Source organism: Schizosaccharomyces pombe, assembly GCF_000002945.2.
Source record: "Schizosaccharomyces pombe strain 972h- genome assembly, chromosome: III".
NCBI classification, from domain to species: Eukaryota; Fungi; Ascomycota; class Schizosaccharomycetes; order Schizosaccharomycetales; family Schizosaccharomycetaceae; genus Schizosaccharomyces; species Schizosaccharomyces pombe.
The window spans coordinates 2,102,478-2,120,582 of NC_003421.2; the positions used below are offsets into that span (position 1 = coordinate 2,102,478).

Here is an 18,105-nt window from a genome sequence, read left to right on the forward strand (position 1 = left end):
TGAACGAGTCCATGTCGATTTTGCGTTTCTTCAACTACTTCACCTCCTCCAAGCCAGGAAGTCGTTGTCTTTCTAAAACTTCATTTGAAAATATCCAGATATTATTTAAATGTTTTATTTAATTGGATTAGGATTATTTGATGAAAAGGATATTACCTTAAGAGGCCTAGAAACAGTAAAAAAATGTCAGCGTATATATCTTGAGGCATATACGTCCATTTTGCTCGTTCAGAAGGAAAAATTAGAAGAACTTTATGGTAAAGAGGTTATCCTTGCTGATCGTGAAATGGTAGAGAGCAGTAGTGATGAAATCTTGAAAGACGCTGACAATTGTGATGTTGCAATGCTTGTTGTTGGTGATCCGATGGGGTATGTTTACTTGAAAGTACATGTTCCTTTTATTTATCTTTTTTTTATTTACTTTGAGAAATTTGACTCAGCTGTTTATTACAGGCTTTTAGCCCTTACGACAGCATCTCTCAGTTATTAAAAAAGCTTTGGTTTTTGCGAATTGTCTCTTTAAAGAACATTCAGTTTGTCATCGAACCCTATGATCTGTAAAGATTTAATTGTAGTGAATACTAATGACTCTTTAATTTGAGAACCCGTGCTTTTAATAATCGTTTATTTTTTATTGTATTACTAATTGTTTAGAGCTACCACTCATGCTGATCTAGTTATAAGAGCTCGTGAGCTTAAGATTCCTGTTCGCATGATACACAATGCCTCCATTATGAACGCTATTGGTGCATGTGGTTTACAACTCTACAAGTTTGGTCAAACAGTCAGTCTTGTCTTCTTCGAAAACAATTACCGTCCTCAAAGTTTCTATGACCACATTAAAGAGAACGTTAGTTTGGGACTTCATACCTTAGTTTTGCTGGGTAAGTTAATAGATTATAGTAGTTGGTGTTCTGACAATAAAAGATATCAAGGTAAAGGAGCAAAGCTGGGAAAATCTTGCTCGAGGCAGGAAAGTATACGAACCTCCTCGCTATATGTCTGCTAGTTTGGCTGCTCAGCAGATGTTGGAAGTCGAAGAGGATCGTCAAGAAAATAGTACGTTCATTTTAAAATGTTTTTCTATTAATTGTTAACCACCCTTAGTATGCACACCAGACTCTTTATGTGTGGCTGTTGGAAGAATGGGTTCCGATGATCAAGTTATATTTGCAGGCACATTGCAAGAGTTAGCTGAGCATGATATAGGTCCTCCATTGCACAGCGTGGTTCTCGTCGGTAGAGATGTTCACGATTTAGAATTAGAATTTCTACGTGCGTACGCAGTCAATCTCGAGAACTTTGATCGTGTCGCAAAAACATACTTGGAGAAGTAATTCATTATTTATCATACTAGTAAATTGATGCTTGAAGTTTTTTTTTCTGATATTAAGCGAAACCTAATTTTTATGTACAAGTCATACTTGCATAATTAACTTAATCTGTAGATTAATCATAAATTGAGAGAATGTACAACTGGCTTTTGGGAATAATTTCTTTAAATTTTTTTACTACGTAGGTAGAGGTATATTAACTAGTAAACGGTGAAATGTTCTTGGATCGATAACTTTTACCATTTTAACATTTTAAGGCTAAGGTAAAAAATATAAAATAAATAGATCCATAATAAGAATAAGCAAATAAAATCAATTGACCGTTAATAACAAAATACAGAAATCATACGGCAATCTAATTTTGTAATCACACTGAAGGATCACGGATATAAAGATTTTTTTTCGAATTAAACAACGAACGTAAGAGAAAAACTTAAAAAGAATTTCTTGAAACATCAATAAGGTCGTAAGAAAATTAATGCAGAACAGAACAGAAAAAAGAGTGATAGAATAAAAAGTGAGGGGATGGATGGAAGTGTTCATAGACATAAAGGATAGATTAGACAGCACTTCTAGCAATGCTTCTTGAAAAGCTGGTAACAGAATGATTACCGAATGGAAGAGAAATAGAGCTAGCCTTATCTAGAAGCTCAACCCAAGCAGAAGCCGGTCCATTCGGGTCTTCAAACGACCAGGATTTTGTTGGAGTCTCAACTACCCAGCCATGTTCATTGTTTTTTACCATCCGACAACGCATGCCTACACTCTTAATAGGTATTTCTTCTTTAACTGTTTTTCGCCCTTCACCGTCCGAGGCAACACACAGGTATCGACCAAAATTTGTAAGTATAAAGGTCCGAGGTTTCCTTTTTCGAAAAAGACTGGAGAAAAAGCGAAAGGCATCATTTCCATTGATACCAGACATACTATAAACATTGAGGGTTCCAATTTTTGAGATTTTTTCATCGTCTTGAAGAATACTCGACCATTCCTTGTTTTCCTCCTCAAGGTTGGATTGACACGGCAATAGAGTGCCTCGGTTAAAAGTACCAACCGGAGAGGGTGCAGCATTGGTGGATGCTGAAACCATCGATGGAACACCAAGAGGCGAGGTCAAATCACCATTTTCGTGTTTGTTAGATGCATTAGGAACGGAAAGGCTGAGGACGCTAGTATGACCAAAAGGTTTAAGACGGGGAGGAGGAAGTTCCCAAAGGGTATTATCAAATTTGATACCATTAAAAAACGGATGCTGGTGTATTTCATCAACAGTTAAGCGATCTTTAGGATCTAGAACTAGCAGTTTTTTAATCAAATCAGAAGCGACATCTGATATGTCAGGTGGTATCTCATAACTCAAATGAAGAATACTTTGGAATGTCAAATATTCATTTCCTGCTACAAAAGGGGGTTTGCCAGCTAGCATTTGGAAAAGAATGCAACCAAACGCCCAAATATCGGAAGCCGTACCAGCAATTTTATCACTTAAAACTTCAGGAGATACATAACGAGCAGTTCCTACAAACGATCGAGAATGAGCCTGTGGTTTGTCAGCATGGTGTGTGTCTTCTTCATGACTGCCATGTGAAGAGTTTAATATTTTTGCTGAACCAAAGTCGGTAATTTTTGTACGCATATTATCATCCAGCAAAATATTTTCGGGCTTCAAGTCACGGTGAATCACTCCTCGTCCATGCATATAGTCTATTGAGTCAACGATAAGTGCAGCATAATATTGTGCACATATTTCGTTAAATCGTCCCAACTAAATTATGTGTAAGCAAAAAATAAAACATTTAATAAGAAAAAAGACAAGATTGTAATAATCAGTAAGCTATCCATCATCAAGCTGCATGAACATTATTTATACATACCTTATTGATATAATCCAACAGTTCACCATTTCGAGCAAGACTCAAAACAAAATACAAATTGTGAGCATCTTGGAAAGTATAAAATAGCTTAATAAATCCAGGATGCTTAGAGAGGATGCACAAAGCTTCTTTTTCAATGTTGACGTATTTTTCCTTTTTTTCCTTGATAATATGTCTTTTATCCAACACCTTAATAGCATATTCTCTTTTTGTTGAGTTTTCGGTAGCTGTTAATACAGTACTGTATGATCCTTCTCCAAGGATTTCGCCAAATTTAAAATCCGAAACTCGTTTTATGTTAGGAGTCGATGCACCGCTAGACGGATTTGGAGTAGAGATATGTGGGACTGCAGAGGGAATCTTCGGCGATGAATCGATCTGAGACGTTGACTCATTTGGTGTAGTATTTAAAGCATTAGACTGCGGGATGGCACTATTTTGCGTCTTTGGTAATGAAGCTCGGTTTAGTTTTTCACTTGATCCATGATCAAAACTAAGGTCGGATTCGCTTTGAGTATCATTTTCTGCATCTTCTGATGCTTCAGTTTCATTCGGATTGTGCGTATTTCGCATAACCAATATCTGGTGTGAAGAGAGTACTGGGTAGGTGAATCAGTGTCAGTAAACTACGAATTGACGGCAATGTCATCAAAAGAAAATTGCACATATTCGGTAAAATTAGTGCTTATAACTGCAAGTATACAACTATTGTACTATTGTTATATAAGATTTTGCTATCCGGGTTATGATTTGCATCGTTGTGAGTGCGAAAATTAATATTGCATGGACATTTTAGATAAACTAAATATTCATTCATTTGATTTAGATCATGCTTTTTTTAGTAACTATAAGTTTATTTATTTTTTTAAGGAGCCTAGAGAAGTAGTTCATCAAGGTAATGATTTATATTACTATGTGAATCAGCGCTGAGTATACACAGTCATACGCAAATTCTTAATGGAGTAGAGAAAATCATTACATAAAAGTAAAAAAATTGTCAAACCAAGTATTTTCGTCTTGGCTGGTTGAATAGCATTACCTTCGGGTGTGGAATTCAATATGATTTAATTTCAATAACTTAAAAGATCACTTAGGTTTTAATGAATAACTCAGTTTATATACGAAGAGCATTAGAAGCTTTTATACCAGAATCGTAGCTGAATATGCGGGAAACATATTTTACTTGAATTTCAACTTACCGTATCAATTTTACAGAGAGAGAAAATTATGCACCATTCAGTTTATAAATATGAATTATTTGTTCAGCACAGAATCAAAAATAAAGTGCCATTGTTTAGAATTGCATTTTCCACTACACCTAATAGGAACAAAGTGTGTTTGATTTGTTTCAATTTAGTGTTGTAAACAATTCATTTTGGAGATATAACATAAAGAAAAGGGTTGGTATGAATGCCAATATCTTGCTAGCGAATTCATATATTTTGCTTACGAACAAATCTTCATTAAAGGACAACCAACGCAAGATTTAACTGAAGGATACCATCTTTATTTTAACTATTCTATAAATCAATTTTTGAGCCTTTTTTTTCTGGGGTATATGCGTGAGAGAAAATGAAGTAATTACGATATAGTACATTAAATGAGTTTTTTGTCCGTCAATATCCTTTTTAAAAAATTAGTTAGTAAAATAAAGAATGATAATGAAGTTTTACAAAAAAAAATTTGTTTATTGAGTATTATCTGGGTGAAAAACAAAGAAAATATAAAATTATAACTGGAATTAAAGAAACAAGACGTTCACAAACATAAATTAGCAAATTCAGAAAAAATTAAAAAAATTTAATAATAATGACATTTTACTATCAGCCCCCTCTGTTTATTTAAAATATTATATTTTTGGAAGGCATGTATACCAAAATATTTAGTATCTAATTTTTAAGTTGTGATGTAATAAATCATATTCCTATAATACAACGATTAACTTAGATGATTTAATTTTCAAAAATTTTTCATATTCATTTTCATTCGCCTGGACGGATATGAAATATATAAACTCCATTTGTCAGAAGATTAAACCATGTGAAATTGTGAAGGTAGCGCATTTTACACTTATTGTGAAAGACTGGAAATTGGTTGTTTTCGTTTCCAAATTGCAATTTTGTTTTTGTTAAGCCACTGACCTTGAAACATAATAATATTCGTGTAACACACAAAAAGAATCTAAATTTGGTATCATAAGTCGCAAGTCATAATTAAACTATCAAAAAGATCGAGTAAATAAAAGTAGTCCAACTGTAACAAAAGGATATTTTCAAATGATGAAAACTAGAGAATTCGAAATCGTAAATAAATGAGGATGTTTCGAATGTTTTTAATTACAGCATTCGGTTATATCAACCTTATTTAAAGTTCGCTTAAGCAGTCATTAATTCAATATTTATGGTCTTTATCCTTAAAGCAACTTTTCAAAATTTTCAAATATATAATGATATATCCCTTTCGGATTTCGATTCTCTTTATGTATATAGTCTTCCTTTCAACCAGGTCACTTTTAAAGAAGCAAGTGGTACAAATACGGTTTCCTAACGATAACGCTGTTTAAAGCATAGGAAATGAAAGAAGTGTCGTTGTGCGGTTTTACTGTCAGCTACACACTTTATTATCTACTTTAACGATACGTAAATTGCATTAATTCTTACCTGTAATCTATTATATTATAGATGCAGATTAACGAGTTCTTTTATGTAAGTATTCTTATAAATGAGTTATCCTGTTACCTATCCACTAAAGGTAGCTTAAAGTTAAACTGAGGACTAAGCCTCAATAGGAGCCGTATCTATATACTACAATAACACGCGCTTTAGTAAACTATCAACGAGGTCTTTTTTAACGTTGTATCATAGATGATATGATGTGTAAATAAAACATGTGACATATAGTGATACGCAACGTAGTGTGCCATATCGTAGTGCAGTATTCCTGACACATGTTATTACTATAACAAACCATCGTTCTGAATATTTTATTATGCTATTCATTATTTTGTAAACATTAATTTTGTTTGAATTGAACCATTAAACAAAAAGAAAAAATGATAATTAAGCTTGATTCATTAAGAATCAAGATGAAGGAGAAATGAATGCAATAAACGACAATGAATTTGTAAATTTAACAAGGCGGAACAACGAGTTTTTCGATTTCATTAGTTGATTTTAAGTTGTCGTAAACAAGTTAAACCATTATTGTTTGTGACTTGAGTACCATTAAAAAAGACACATAATTAGACTCGCATACATAATAAATAAAGACTTCGGTCCTCAATGCACATTATCCAACATCGTAGAATGCATTGGTTGGCAATTTTTGATAACTGGAAGAATAAGTTAAGCATATATTCCATAAACTTATAAAGGAAGAGGATGATTAAAGAATGTTGGTGCTTATTTTTAAAAAAACGCCGCAGCTTCTCTGCGTTGATGATTTTCGTAAAGAGGTTTTCCAACTGTAGCGACAACTACATTAATAACGCAATTATACTTCGCTTTCAACTTCCATTTCCCCCAAGGGAATGTCATTATTATCGTTGGCACCTCTAATCGCATTTCCTATCCGCCCACTTGCATTTCCTATACCTTCTAATCAGGTAAGTAAAAAATAATTCATAGAGTTTTTTTGAATACACATACCTAATATAAAACCTATAACATTCCCAGTAGTGTTGCGCATCCTCTTGAGTACACCTGGACGTTCTGATATGGTTAGAGTAAATTACAGGAATATATAACGAACCCATTTCGTAAAGAAAAAGAGCACAAACCCTTCGATTTCGTAGCCTCTCCATCCGAAATATTTACCAAATAAAGACATTGAACCGTTTACTAATAGTGCGATAATGCCATGTATACCCAACACTTGTAGCATCCCAGATAATGCACGGCAAAGTGTCCAAATTGGAATACAAACTGTATGTTAGCGTTTAGCAAGATAATTTCACTTACCAAGCAATAAAATGAAAAATAAAGCAGCCGAAATACTGCATGTGGAACAGATGAGTGCCTTATTTAAGTTTAGTCTACCATCCTTGACGCAACCAAAGAGTATAAAACAAATGACTACCCATGCGAACCAGATTGTAACCACTAAATCTTTTTTTGAGTTATACAAGCCGACCGCAATCACCTTTACACATTGTGCCAAGGAAATTACAGTCACCTTTATACATTGTGCCAAAAAAATTACAGTTACTTTGACTGCCTTGATCCAAGTTTCATAGAAGCCTAATGAGTTAGTGAATGAACGTAAGAATAGTCCTATCGTGTCACTTACACCATAAAGAAATAAAAATCATTAGGCAAATAGCATACCACACTCCAAAATATACCCATTCATCTTTGCCATAATCTTTAAAGAGAGCGTCCTTATACGTTAGATAACAAACTGCGGGTACGTTTAGCACAAAGATTGAAATGAATGATAAAAATGCTTTTTTCAACGGAGAGGTAGAAGAATTATCTGCCGTCCCGGAAGAATGGTTTTCTCTATGTGTGTTAGGAGGATTATTTACAAGTGCGTGATCTGTTTGAATTAATATAATGAAATACTTTAGTAAAGAAAGAACATGTATCAAAGTGTGTGCATTGCATGGCCGACTATAAACAATGATCACATCCAAGTTATTTTACAGCACTGGCAAGTTTCAACTTTCAATTGAGTAAATTCCTTTCTTATTATTTACAATTCTTACCTGAATATGGAGGTAATGCGCCCTCTTCCTCCGAATCATATTCTGGGAGTGGTCCTTTTCCAAATCGATTTCATGATCTGTCTTCAATTCATCTTCTTCATCTAGAGAACTTTTCAAAGAAGTGTAATTATTCTTCATTTCATCAAGATCATTCTTTATTTAATAAAACACATGCGCGAATTAATTGCTGTGATTGCGACAAACGAAACAGCGAAATCAAGAATATTCACTCTGTAGTCCAATTCCAACCACTTCAAAGACTTTTTAACAAAATAATAAAATTGTTCAAACAAATTTCCAACTAATTCCTTCAAACAATGGCATAAAAAAAGAAGAACGAAAAAACTGAACGAGGCAGTGAATTGCTTCTGACACATTTATTTTGTCACTGCCCTTTTTATTCACCCCAACTTAGATTTCCTTAAAACGTTTTTGAGAAGCAAAACGTTGTAGTATAATATAATGTCAGCTACGCAATTTGGTATCTGCTTTAACGATACATAGAACTGCGGTGAGTTTTCCTTTGTGACCTATGATATTACAATACACAGGTACTATAAGTAGCAATTGAGTATACGTGTTGTATTATCTTTAATTTGTTTTGCTACCTATCACTAATACAGCTTCTAATTGTGCAAGGAATGAAGTGCGTTTGTAGCTTTGTTTTTATTCTTTCAAACAATTGTTATCATCGGGGATCTATGTAAATATCGATTAACGGATCTAACAACTATCCTATCATATAACATAATGATACGCAACGTAGTGTATAGTTGGTAGTAATGTCTCACGCTAAAACGAAAGATGCATATCATCCAGCCAAAGCTACCATAATTAATTTCAGTACAATCAAGTTACTCACTTATATTAGTAACCCGTAAATAATAATGATTACCGTATTATTATTATTGTTCACAATTAAATATGCGGTTTCAAAAAATAAAGGATTAAATGTGAGGGAGTAGAGGGAATGGAAAAAAGCCTGTTCTGGCAAAAAATGTGAAATCCTTTTATATTGTTATTAAACGACAAAAACATGATTATAGAATCATAAACAAAATGTGAAAGATATTAAAAGTATGAAGAAGTGCGTATGCGACAAGTGAATCCGGTTTCAACCTATTATTTCATGCAGGAAGTTATAATAACAAAGTTATCAGTAAGATCACCAAGTACATTTTGGTGCAATTTATCGATCGGATGGGGTATATGAAGCTTGATGTATTATACTTCATACATATTCGTGACTAATGGGCAGCCGTGTTGATTGGAACTCTTTGAGACGCTAGCTTACTACGAGCGCGAATTCGGTCGCCATAAAAGTAGAGAGCATAAATCAAGGCGATTAAAGGGAGGGAAGCAAAGCCTACGACGGCTGTGGCCCAATGGACGTTCATTCGGCTGAACATTAAAGCACTAAGATGGATAAAGCCGACAGCACCTAAATTGGAGGGAAGCTCGAAGGCGGCGACAGCAGATGCTGAAACATTGGGATATGCATCTGTAACATACAAAAGCATTGCCTGCCAAATGTGATAATCGGCAATATTGAAAATGGTCAAACCGATCAATGACACTATATAATGAATATGCACTTTACTACAAAAAGCAAACATAAAGATACCAATTGGGAAACCCCACACGTAAAACAGAGTCATTATAAAGCGTGCTTCTGGTCGTAGACGATTTTGATGTTTTCGCTTATCACGCTTATATAACCAACACTGTAAAGGCTCAAACCAGAGGAGAATTACGCAAGCAGGCATGGCAGCCATATATGTGCATGAAGCAGCCATATCTGACATCTTATAAATTGAGAAATACACAGGCCAAATGGCTTGTAAAAAGAAATATAAAAGACCATTGACAAAGCCGTTGTATATTCCTAATGAGCTTACAATGGGTTCACTAAAGAAGATCTTTATGGCCATGAAAAAGACAAAGTATGTGTCCTTTGCCAGTTTCTTCAAGCTGAACTGGGGAAACCAGGAAACTGGAAGCCCTTGACGTTTTTGCTCATAACGTTGTATTACAATGGCGGGCAATGTTTCGGGGGTAAAGACGAAGAGAATGATGAAAAATCCGCCTACAATAACATCAATCCAATATAACCACCTCCAAGTCAACTTTGGGTTTTCGGCAACCCCGGTTCCCATGGGTGAGCCCACGGATGCAACGGAGCACATGAAAATAAACATGTACATGCCCCAATTTGAATCTTCATCGCCCAAGACGTCGGCGACAGCTCCAGCAACATTGCCTAAAGCGGTGGAGCCCACGACACCCATGATCAGCATGGAAATGACGAGTTGCGCATAATTACGGGCAAGAGCGCAGGATATACAAAAACACACATAGATGATTAAAGAGCCTATATAAACCAACTTCCTACCCAAAAGGTCGGACAGCGGACCCAAGAACAGAGGGCCCAAAGCGACACCCAAAACAAACATACTCTGACCTAAAAGTGAGACCTGAGACGACAAGTGCCACAACTCCATAACAGAGTCTTGTACACCAGGATAGAAATTGGGTGTCCAAAATACATACATTTGAAGTGACGTGGATAGCAACACAATGTACGCTTTTTTCCACCAGCCCCAATTTTGTGGATGAGCAGGATGTTCATTGGAAATGCCAGCAAGTTTATAGGCATAGTCAGAGATATCTTCGTTCTCTTCGAGTTCGTATGTATCAAGTTTGGCGATACTATTATTGGACAAATGGGGTTCGACGACCGATTCTCCCAGCTCAATGTCTAAATCGTTCTAAAGAAAAGAATTTGTTAGTGAAAATGCCTTCATGAGCAACATCCTTTTTTTTTTTTTTTTTTTTTTATAAGAAAAAGTGAAAGAGGGAAAAAATAATTTTTCTATAGGACTCGACCAAGGATCCTCTGGTACTAGCGCAACCTCTAAATCAATAGTCAAACGCCCTGCATACCTTTTTTGGACTTATAGACTCACTATGGACATGCATCACATCGTTTGTATCATTCATGCTGTGTGAATTCGAAGATGTTATTGACATTTTGCTAATATGTAATGAGCGACACCGCTGTCTCCCACTGACGCACAAAAAGAGAGTGAGACGAAAGGACGAGAAAAAGGATCAAATACAGGAAAAAAGCAATGGTAATTAGTCAAGTTCAGCGAACTCTTGAATACGTTTTGCTGGGTTTCCTGCAAATACCTGCAAAACGAATAATGTAAACAAATCCGGTTAGTCGGAAAGATGGGTTCCCCTTTGATGGAGCCGGCTACCAGCCTCTATTTAAACTTGCTCAAGAGAGAATTTAAGTTTGACATCATAGAAGCGGCTTTTCTCGCTATTAATTTGATTGGATGGGTAGCCGTTGATCCGTGATCGTAAGTTTCCGAGTTGCCGCCGATATCTCCCTTCTTACCTCGTCGCTAAGGGCGGTCTCCAGGAGTCTCGACGACTGCCCGCATAAGAGGCGATCGATGAATGGTGGTATTTGGATGAATGACTGTTTAGCGAATCCAATCATCGATCTGCCTCTGTAATGACCAAAGGGGCGTTCGTCATGTGTACGGGCGAAGCTAAACGCTGCGTGGTATGACCCCATAGGGCGACGCTTCGATACATTAAAGCCAATTGGGAAGCTACACTGAAATGCCCTATTGGGGAAATCGCTTTAATATTCCTAGGAAGAGGCGGTTATTAGGGGATAAACAAGTAGGAGGTTTATGGATGGATAAAGTGAATAAAGGAATGGGAGGGAAATGGCGTCGTACACATCCCGTTCATACATTGACGGCACTACAAACAAGAATTTAACTCTGTGTATCGAAAAAAAAATTTTCGCGACCCTTTTTCAGCTTTATCAGCGTTGATGGTTGCTTGATAAAGCGCCAAACACAAAAAATCATTCATCAAAATTAGTACCTTTTCTGCCTCGCACATACTTCCATGTATAGACTCATGTATCAAATTCTCCATAGATAATATCGGCACTTGGGCGGAAAGACGAAAGGAAATTTTTCCTGAGAATGACTTTTAATTCATCATTGGTGTTATTTACTTTCTTTCTTTTTTTTTCCATTTGATCTACATTTGATCAGATTTGACGTTGGTTTTCGTCGTGCGACAATGTTCATTCTTTAATTACATACAGATAGGTGAATTGTTGTATACTTATTCTCTGTTAAAAAAACGAAAATTATGTATTGTTGTTTGGCGAAAAATTGGGGAAAGCGCTTTTTGCATGCCTTTCCAATATTATGCTTTTCTTTTCACTTCAATTCCCCAAAGCTAATTAGGTTACTATCGAACTTTCAAGAGCCCTTTTTCTTAGCAAAGGCTCTTCTTTGTCGGCATTTTACATTGCTATCTCTCTTTTTCATTTCACCTTTCAATATTCTGGCTATTCTCATCGGAATGACATGCTTTGTTGTCACGCAACTGTCTGGCCATACTTCTTTCGAATTTCAAATTTACGGATATTTACCCATATAGCGGGTTTTCGAATTTATTATACTCATCTCGACCGGATGTACATTTAGTCAGTGGTTTCCAAACATTCATGAGTCATATTGTGTGCGAGGCCGAGCTGCATTCCATAAAGTTTTACTAGGAAAAAGGTGAGTAAACCTTTTATCAAAGACTTGCTTTACTCTTGACGTGATGCATATAATTAATTTTTTTTTGCTTTCTTTTCCAACTCTTTCTTCTTATATTTACTTCTTTAGTTGATGGGCTTTCCTTATAAGCAGCTACTCGCATTGCCATATATGAATTCGGACAAAAGGATCTATTTTCTAACTTCTTGATCCGATTCCTTATTTTGTTTATTTTTTAAACTCCATATTCGTTTAATAATCCAATGCACTGATTCTATACAAAAAAGGGAGCGTTTTTTTTACTGATTAAATGTAAGAATTATTTGCAACAGTAGTTGAACATCAATCGTTCATCAATTCCTCTAGCTCTGCAAGCTCTTCTGCAGTTAACTTGGTAGAAGGGGGTCCCAATGATGGGTGATCGTCTGCTTCGTTGTTGTCTGCAGAATATTCTAAATCCCACACTCTTATCGTTTGATCCAGGGAAGAACTAATCAAATAAGATTTCCACTGTAAAATTTTTGTCACTGATTCATAGTGCCCAGAATATATATCTTTTACATTACCAGTTGTTGTATCCCATACACGAATTTCTTCATCTCTGCATGCTGTTGCTATATTTCCATCAGCTAGAGTAAGAACATCAGTGCATACGTCTGGGTGTTCCATTCTAGTTTCTTCGTGTATACCTTGATACAAGGACCATTCTCTAACAGTTTTGTCTGCCGAAGCTGTCCATAATGCCTCAGAATCTTGTGGATCAAACAGTAAACAATAAACGTTGGACTGGTGTCCCCAAAAACCTTCTTCCTCTAACTGACTGCCGCCAACCTTAGTAATATGCCAACACCGAATACTGCTTTCGCTGCCACACGTCCAAAAAATGTCTGTGTTGGGCTGTCTGGTAATACACTCGATTCCACGACTATGTCCTGTAAGCTTGTACAGTAGGCGACTTGGTTGAGAAGAAACATCCCATACTATTAAGGAAGCATCTGTTGACCCAGATAACAGTAATCCCTCTTCTTCCAGTAACAGTAGACATTTAACGTAGTCAGTGTGACCAATTAGCGTTTCAACGCATTCACCTGTTGAGACATTCCATTTTTTTATGGTATGATCCCAAGAACCAGTGTAAATATGCCGTACTTTGCCGTCTTTTCGAAGACTTTCAATTTGACAGCATGTGACAGGACCTGAGTGTCCCTTATATGTTTTGCAAGTTTTATTTATTTCCAAGTCATAAAGTTTGCATATATGAGAAGCTTCACACACAAATAGTCTAGGGAATTGCTTCTTTTTTGGTGTAGTCCGATCTAGCTCAATATTCAAAATCTTTGCCTTTAAATTTCTAGGATTCCCATTTGGATTATGTGATTTCTCTTCTTTTCTTTTTTCATCTTGCAACGCACTCTCGGAGCGAAAAAAGTATGAAGGATTGTTGGTTTGCATTTGATCGTCGCCGTATCACATAAAAAGCTGAATTCGGTTACTTGTATTGACCATATATTAGTTAGTGCAATATTTATTGAAAATTTAAATTGTTATTAGGCACTTTTTATGTTCGTCAAGTTTCACAAAAATTCAAAGAAATGCAAAGAAAAAAAATTTAGCAAAGAAAAATCGTAATTTTGAATAAACAGCACTTTTACGAAACAAAATATCAAAAGCAATTCAATTAAGTAGTGTTATTAAAGTATTATTTGCTTTAAGACCTTTTTTCTATAGTTTAAACTACAGTCTTTATAATGGTTAGATTGAGGACAAGGTGCAGAACTTTAAGATTACAAATTGACTTCTGAGTTCAAAACGCATATTCGCGCGATCTAATTAACATCCTACTGTTTTCTCAGAAATCTTTTTAAAATGTGAATGTAGGTGTCCGATACCTTCTTAGTATTTAAATATACGTTAAGACTATGATTACTATAAAATATTTAACTTATACGGCAAAAAATAGAATTGATACAATTTACGACTTATACTACTTTGAAAAAAAAATTAACTTATATGTATTAAAAAAACACTCAAAAGAAGCATACGTTAGTGAAGGTTGAATTGTTTGTCGAAAGTTCAGAGAAAGACGTAGTCAGGTAATAACATATTACATTCTACAATATACACATTATCATTTGCGGCAAAATTCTTTTTCTTCCTGTTCCCTATATTCTGAGTTGGTATGCTCAAAAGCTTTTTAATCATATACGCTTTAATAAAATAATTTGATCGTTTTATAAACAAGAAATTTTATCCTGATTCCATTATTGTTTCATAAACATGATGCTGATATTTAATCCTTTAATATTTTCTTGTTTATAATTTTTTGACATAGTTCGTTAGATTGTCTAATAAATCTGCCTTTTTACCGCTCACTCTAAGTCCACGATCCCTGAGAATATCTTTAAGTTGACTAACTTTTAACGCCTTCATATGAACTGTTACTAATCAAGATCTTACAAGATAAATGAAGTACTTACTTTTATCTCCTTGTCCAAAACTCCTTCGATGTAAAGCTGCTTCAGACGATCATCTTCAGCAAATATAGGTTTTCCACTCTTTTCTATTCGAGCCTTTTTCACAATTGGTCCCTGATCCTCTTCTTCCTCTTTTATTCCGTTTTTATCAGAAATATCGTTACGATATTCAGCGACAATATTATTAACATCGCCCATGTACTCCCCGACGCGCTAAAATGTTAACATGGTTGTACAAGGCAACTAAAGCTTTCATACCTTTTGAATAGCTTTGTATTTTGGTAGAGTATTATCAACAAAGTCAGTCGGAATTTCTTCGTCAAGCGCCAGCGCTTGGAGAACTTTGTAATGCCACTGCAAAGATGGGTTGTTATATTTTCCTGGCTGGTATGAACGCAGCTCCATACCACGTAAAATACGTTGCATCGTTTCGATTAAATTGCTAGGCATGGATATCGGATTCGGATTGATAGGCGGGAGACTACGGATATCATCTGCTGTTGGAAGTTGAACAAGAAATATACCTAGCGGTAATTCAAAATCGTCTCGAATGTGAATAGACCCCGGTGTCGCTAGCATAGCAACAAAACAAGGGTTAGCATTTGGTCTCGAAACAAACCATGCAATACCAATTTTGTTTGAAGCCAGCAGCTTTTTATGGATGGCGGAGAAAACGGCACCACTTCCAATTATTTCATCATCTTTCGGCCTCAAAAATACAGCAGGCTTTAAGCAGTGCCAGGGTTTTAGAGTTGAAAAGTCACGAAACCCAATTATCCGTAATGTAGGAGGCTCAAATGATCTCACCTTGTTAAGTTCATCTGAGCCAAAGACAACAGATGATCCCCCGTAGCTATACGATCTTCTTATTTCATCCTTTTTAAGCTCCTTTTTCGTAGCAAAACTGACTTGTTTGCTTTGAGGAACTGCTACGGCAAATCGCTCACCTTTTGCATACACCCAATTAGTTTTGGCTGATTCTAAACGTTTCAACAAGATAAAGGCCTCAACTCCAATTCTCACGTCGTTACCAAGATCCATTTTCAAATGAAAATGAGCTCTTTTCGGTTTTTGTAAAGCTGTAATCATATTGAGCATATGTTGCAGCTGAGCTTGACCCCTGTTGACTAGATTAGACACATCTTGCCTACCATAAACGATATATAAAAAGTCAGAATAAAATATGTTTATTCTAAAGGAATGTGTAGGCGGATCCAAAAATACTGGATGAACTTGAATATCCAAGTCCCTTAAATCTTTAGCACGCTGCAAAATAATATCGCGTTCAGTTGCATCCCAAGCAGGATGGTCATTATCTGTAATTAAAAATAAGCGTTTTTCAAAATTTTCAGCTTTAGTAGTAAATATAACACTGCAATGATAAAGTACACTAGACAGAGAAACTTGACAAGAGCATGGTTTGAATTTTTCTTTTGAGAATTGGAAATCTTAAACAATTGAACAAAATTAGTAATCAGTGGGGAAAAAGCATGAAAGAAAGTAATCGGTTAAAAGCTTTTACCTTTTTCAAAGCTTTGTAAGCTTTTAATACGTTCAGCATCAGGAGGATCAATGTCTAAAAGCATCATTTGATTTGCGAATCGGCCCGTAGAGGACTCCTGCGCTGTGGTTAGAGACATTTAATGGCAGAAGTAAACGTCGGTGAATTTAAATGCAGCATTAAACTTACAGTACCATAGAGCAATACACCCATTATGTCGCTGGGATTTGTGATTACTCTTTGAGCCGCCAGCTGGTACGCACAAATAAGTGCCATCTGCAAAGAGCTGGGAGTAAATTCATCGACAGGATCAAGCATACTGGGAGAAACTTCAATCACAAATAAAATGGCATATTTTCCAATTGCAAAATTCTTTAAACAATCGTCAGCATAATAATTTCAAAACACCTGCGTCTACCAGTCCATATTGGTCATACTTCTGTCTCATCTATTTGTTCATCGTTTTCCATGTAAAAAACAGATTATCAAAAACAATTTCCTTGGCTTTTTAAATACGACAAAAAGAAAAAAGAAGCACGCGTAATTATAAAAACGCTGATATTTTATGTAAACCGTCCGATGATAACGGCTAAAGCACACGAATGAAATAACTATTTCATTAGTATCTTAAATGTCAAATAATTTAATATATTGATATACCAATATGAGTTATTAAGCACCAATTCCAATATTTGAGAAAAATAATAAAATGCACAATGGTGTCAACATTCTAGTGGGTGTTTTACACGCACTGTGATTGTTGCGAATACGTTAAATTTAAAGAGCTCAAGTAAAGCCGTCGTAAGTTGCAACTAATATTAGTTCGTTATAGTTCATTTGTGTCGGCTACGCAGTTTGGTATCTGATTTAAAGATACGTAGAACTGCGGTGAGTTTTCCTTGTGATCTATTATATTACAATACACAGGTTGTATAAGTAGCAACTGAGTATAGGTATTGTATTAACTGGGTTATAATGTTACCTATCACTAATATAGCTCATAACTGAACTGAGGAACGAGGTTCAGCAGTAGCTCTATTTATAGTATTCAGATAATATACATATTAATAGATTTTAATTAAGATCAATATCAATATCGTATCATACATGGTACGATATATAATTAGAACATGTGACATATAGTGAAACGCAACGTAATATATCATAGCTTAGTGTAGTATTGCTGACAATTTGCGGTTTTGTTCGTAACGTGTGGAAGAAAAAAATAAAAAATGAGGTTTATGAACGATGAAAAGGACTAGATTTTTGATATAAAATTGATAATAGGTATACTTTTCTTAGTTATTGGAAGGATTAGTCACGGGTTTCAATTTGGCCTTTACTTCGACAACTGGTAACAAAAGATAAAACACAGAGACAGAGAATAAGCAACAATTAATAGTCAGTCTTAAGTCATTCCTTTTTCAGGCTGATTATTTTTTTTTGGTTTGAATGCTTCATCAATCTGTTTTTGCTCGAAATGCGATACAATATTTAGCTTTTTAATTCTTAAAACTTTTAACTTAAGGTAAGCGAAGTATATTGTTTTATAATTGTTTAGTGAACCATCGTGTAATTATACTCTTATCTTATTGAATGAATAACGATTCCTTGCATTTCATTATTAAGAAAAT

The 18,105-nt window shown here is 35.3% G+C and overlaps 5 protein-coding genes, 13 long non-coding RNA genes and 1 pseudogene across 19 annotated transcripts, besides 3 other annotated features; 11 read left to right on the plus strand and 8 right to left on the minus strand.

Moving 5' to 3' along the window:
- Positions 1 to 32: 32 nt before the first annotated feature.
- Positions 33 to 1,340, plus strand: dph5 (diphthine synthase Dph5). The gene is made up of 4 exons (NM_001023432.3): positions 33 to 369; positions 655 to 884; positions 928 to 1,059; positions 1,108 to 1,340. The coding sequence occupies exons 1-4, from the start codon at positions 110 to 112 to the stop codon at positions 1,335 to 1,337; spliced, it is 852 nt and encodes a 283-aa protein (NP_588441.1). The 5' UTR covers positions 33 to 109; the 3' UTR covers positions 1,338 to 1,340.
- Positions 680 to 1,290, minus strand: SPOM_SPNCRNA.7632. Its single transcript, NR_196968.1, has one exon. It is a non-coding gene; the product is annotated as a non-coding RNA (long non-coding RNA).
- A 120-nt stretch (positions 1,341 to 1,460) lies between the features above and the next one.
- Positions 1,461 to 3,813, minus strand: ksg1 (serine/threonine protein kinase Ksg1). Its single transcript, NM_001023433.3, has 2 exons — positions 3,209 to 3,813; positions 1,461 to 3,099 (listed from the first exon to the last, which is right to left on the minus strand). Exons 1-2 carry the CDS (start codon positions 3,779 to 3,781, stop codon positions 1,894 to 1,896), a joined length of 1,779 nt encoding a protein of 592 aa, NP_588442.1. The 5' UTR covers positions 3,782 to 3,813; the 3' UTR covers positions 1,461 to 1,893.
- SPOM_SPNCRNA.7633 lies at positions 2,213 to 2,626 on the plus strand. The gene has a single exon (NR_196969.1). It is a non-coding gene; the product is annotated as a non-coding RNA (long non-coding RNA).
- SPOM_SPNCRNA.7634 lies at positions 3,442 to 3,997 on the plus strand. The gene has a single exon (NR_196970.1). It is a non-coding gene; the product is annotated as a non-coding RNA (long non-coding RNA).
- Positions 3,998 to 4,090: 93 nt separating this feature from the next.
- Positions 4,091 to 4,745, minus strand: SPOM_SPNCRNA.7635. Its single transcript, NR_196971.1, has one exon. It is a non-coding gene; the product is annotated as a non-coding RNA (long non-coding RNA).
- Positions 4,188 to 4,397, plus strand: SPOM_SPNCRNA.7636. Its single transcript, NR_196972.1, has one exon. It is a non-coding gene; the product is annotated as a non-coding RNA (long non-coding RNA).
- A 326-nt stretch (positions 4,746 to 5,071) lies between the features above and the next one.
- Positions 5,072 to 5,791, minus strand: SPOM_SPNCRNA.1262. Its single transcript, NR_150128.1, has one exon. It is a non-coding gene; the product is annotated as a non-coding RNA (long non-coding RNA).
- On the plus strand, positions 5,126 to 5,438 carry SPOM_SPNCRNA.512. The gene has a single exon (NR_150890.1). It is a non-coding gene; the product is annotated as a non-coding RNA (long non-coding RNA).
- Positions 5,792 to 5,810: 19 nt separating the features above from the next.
- Positions 5,811 to 6,154: an LONG TERMINAL REPEAT.
- An 80-nt stretch (positions 6,155 to 6,234) lies between these two features.
- Positions 6,235 to 6,462, plus strand: SPOM_SPNCRNA.7637. Its single transcript, NR_196973.1, has one exon. It is a non-coding gene; the product is annotated as a non-coding RNA (long non-coding RNA).
- A 238-nt stretch (positions 6,463 to 6,700) lies between these two features.
- Positions 6,701 to 8,051, minus strand: wtf22 (annotated as a pseudogene). Its single transcript has 6 exons — positions 7,914 to 8,051; positions 7,496 to 7,744; positions 7,168 to 7,446; positions 6,959 to 7,131; positions 6,856 to 6,918; positions 6,701 to 6,804 (listed from the first exon to the last, which is right to left on the minus strand). Coding segments are annotated over exons 1-6 (1,006 nt in total).
- Positions 7,148 to 7,856, plus strand: SPOM_SPNCRNA.7638. The gene has a single exon (NR_196974.1). It is a non-coding gene; the product is annotated as a non-coding RNA (long non-coding RNA).
- A 325-nt stretch (positions 8,052 to 8,376) lies between the features above and the next one.
- Positions 8,377 to 8,703: an LONG TERMINAL REPEAT.
- A 23-nt stretch (positions 8,704 to 8,726) lies between these two features.
- Positions 8,727 to 14,043, plus strand: SPOM_SPNCRNA.1263. The gene has a single exon (NR_150129.1). It is a non-coding gene; the product is annotated as a non-coding RNA (long non-coding RNA).
- On the minus strand, positions 8,763 to 11,158 carry SPOM_SPCC576.17C (pyridoxamine/pyridoxine/pyridoxal transmembrane transporter). Its single transcript, NM_001023434.3, has 2 exons — positions 10,857 to 11,158; positions 8,763 to 10,681 (listed from the first exon to the last, which is right to left on the minus strand). The coding sequence occupies exons 1-2, from the start codon at positions 10,911 to 10,913 to the stop codon at positions 9,161 to 9,163; spliced, it is 1,578 nt and encodes a 525-aa protein (NP_588443.1). The 5' UTR covers positions 10,914 to 11,158; the 3' UTR covers positions 8,763 to 9,160.
- Positions 12,729 to 13,948, minus strand: SPOM_SPCC126.01C (uncharacterized protein; the record flags this gene model as incomplete). Its single annotated transcript, NM_001023435.3, has 1 exon — positions 12,729 to 13,948. One exon carries the CDS (start codon positions 13,946 to 13,948, stop codon positions 12,839 to 12,841), a length of 1,110 nt encoding a protein of 369 aa, NP_588444.2. The 3' UTR covers positions 12,729 to 12,838.
- A 172-nt stretch (positions 14,044 to 14,215) lies between the features above and the next one.
- Positions 14,216 to 14,499, plus strand: SPOM_SPNCRNA.7639. The gene has a single exon (NR_196975.1). It is a non-coding gene; the product is annotated as a non-coding RNA (long non-coding RNA).
- Positions 14,500 to 14,543: 44 nt separating this feature from the next.
- SPOM_SPNCRNA.1264 lies at positions 14,544 to 16,290 on the plus strand. The gene has a single exon (NR_150130.1). It is a non-coding gene; the product is annotated as a non-coding RNA (long non-coding RNA).
- pku70 (Ku domain protein Pku70) lies at positions 14,618 to 17,186 on the minus strand. The gene is made up of 7 exons (NM_001355945.2): positions 17,132 to 17,186; positions 16,909 to 17,082; positions 16,661 to 16,843; positions 16,493 to 16,589; positions 15,229 to 16,418; positions 14,974 to 15,183; positions 14,618 to 14,920 (listed from the first exon to the last, which is right to left on the minus strand). Exons 2-7 carry the CDS (start codon positions 16,939 to 16,941, stop codon positions 14,810 to 14,812), a joined length of 1,824 nt encoding a protein of 607 aa, NP_001342782.1. The 5' UTR covers positions 16,942 to 17,082; positions 17,132 to 17,186; the 3' UTR covers positions 14,618 to 14,809.
- A 125-nt stretch (positions 17,187 to 17,311) lies between these two features.
- Positions 17,312 to 17,660: an LONG TERMINAL REPEAT.
- Positions 17,661 to 17,681: 21 nt separating this feature from the next.
- SPOM_SPNCRNA.7640 lies at positions 17,682 to 17,960 on the plus strand. Its single transcript, NR_196976.1, has one exon. It is a non-coding gene; the product is annotated as a non-coding RNA (long non-coding RNA).
- The last annotated feature ends 145 nt before the right edge of the window (positions 17,961 to 18,105 follow it).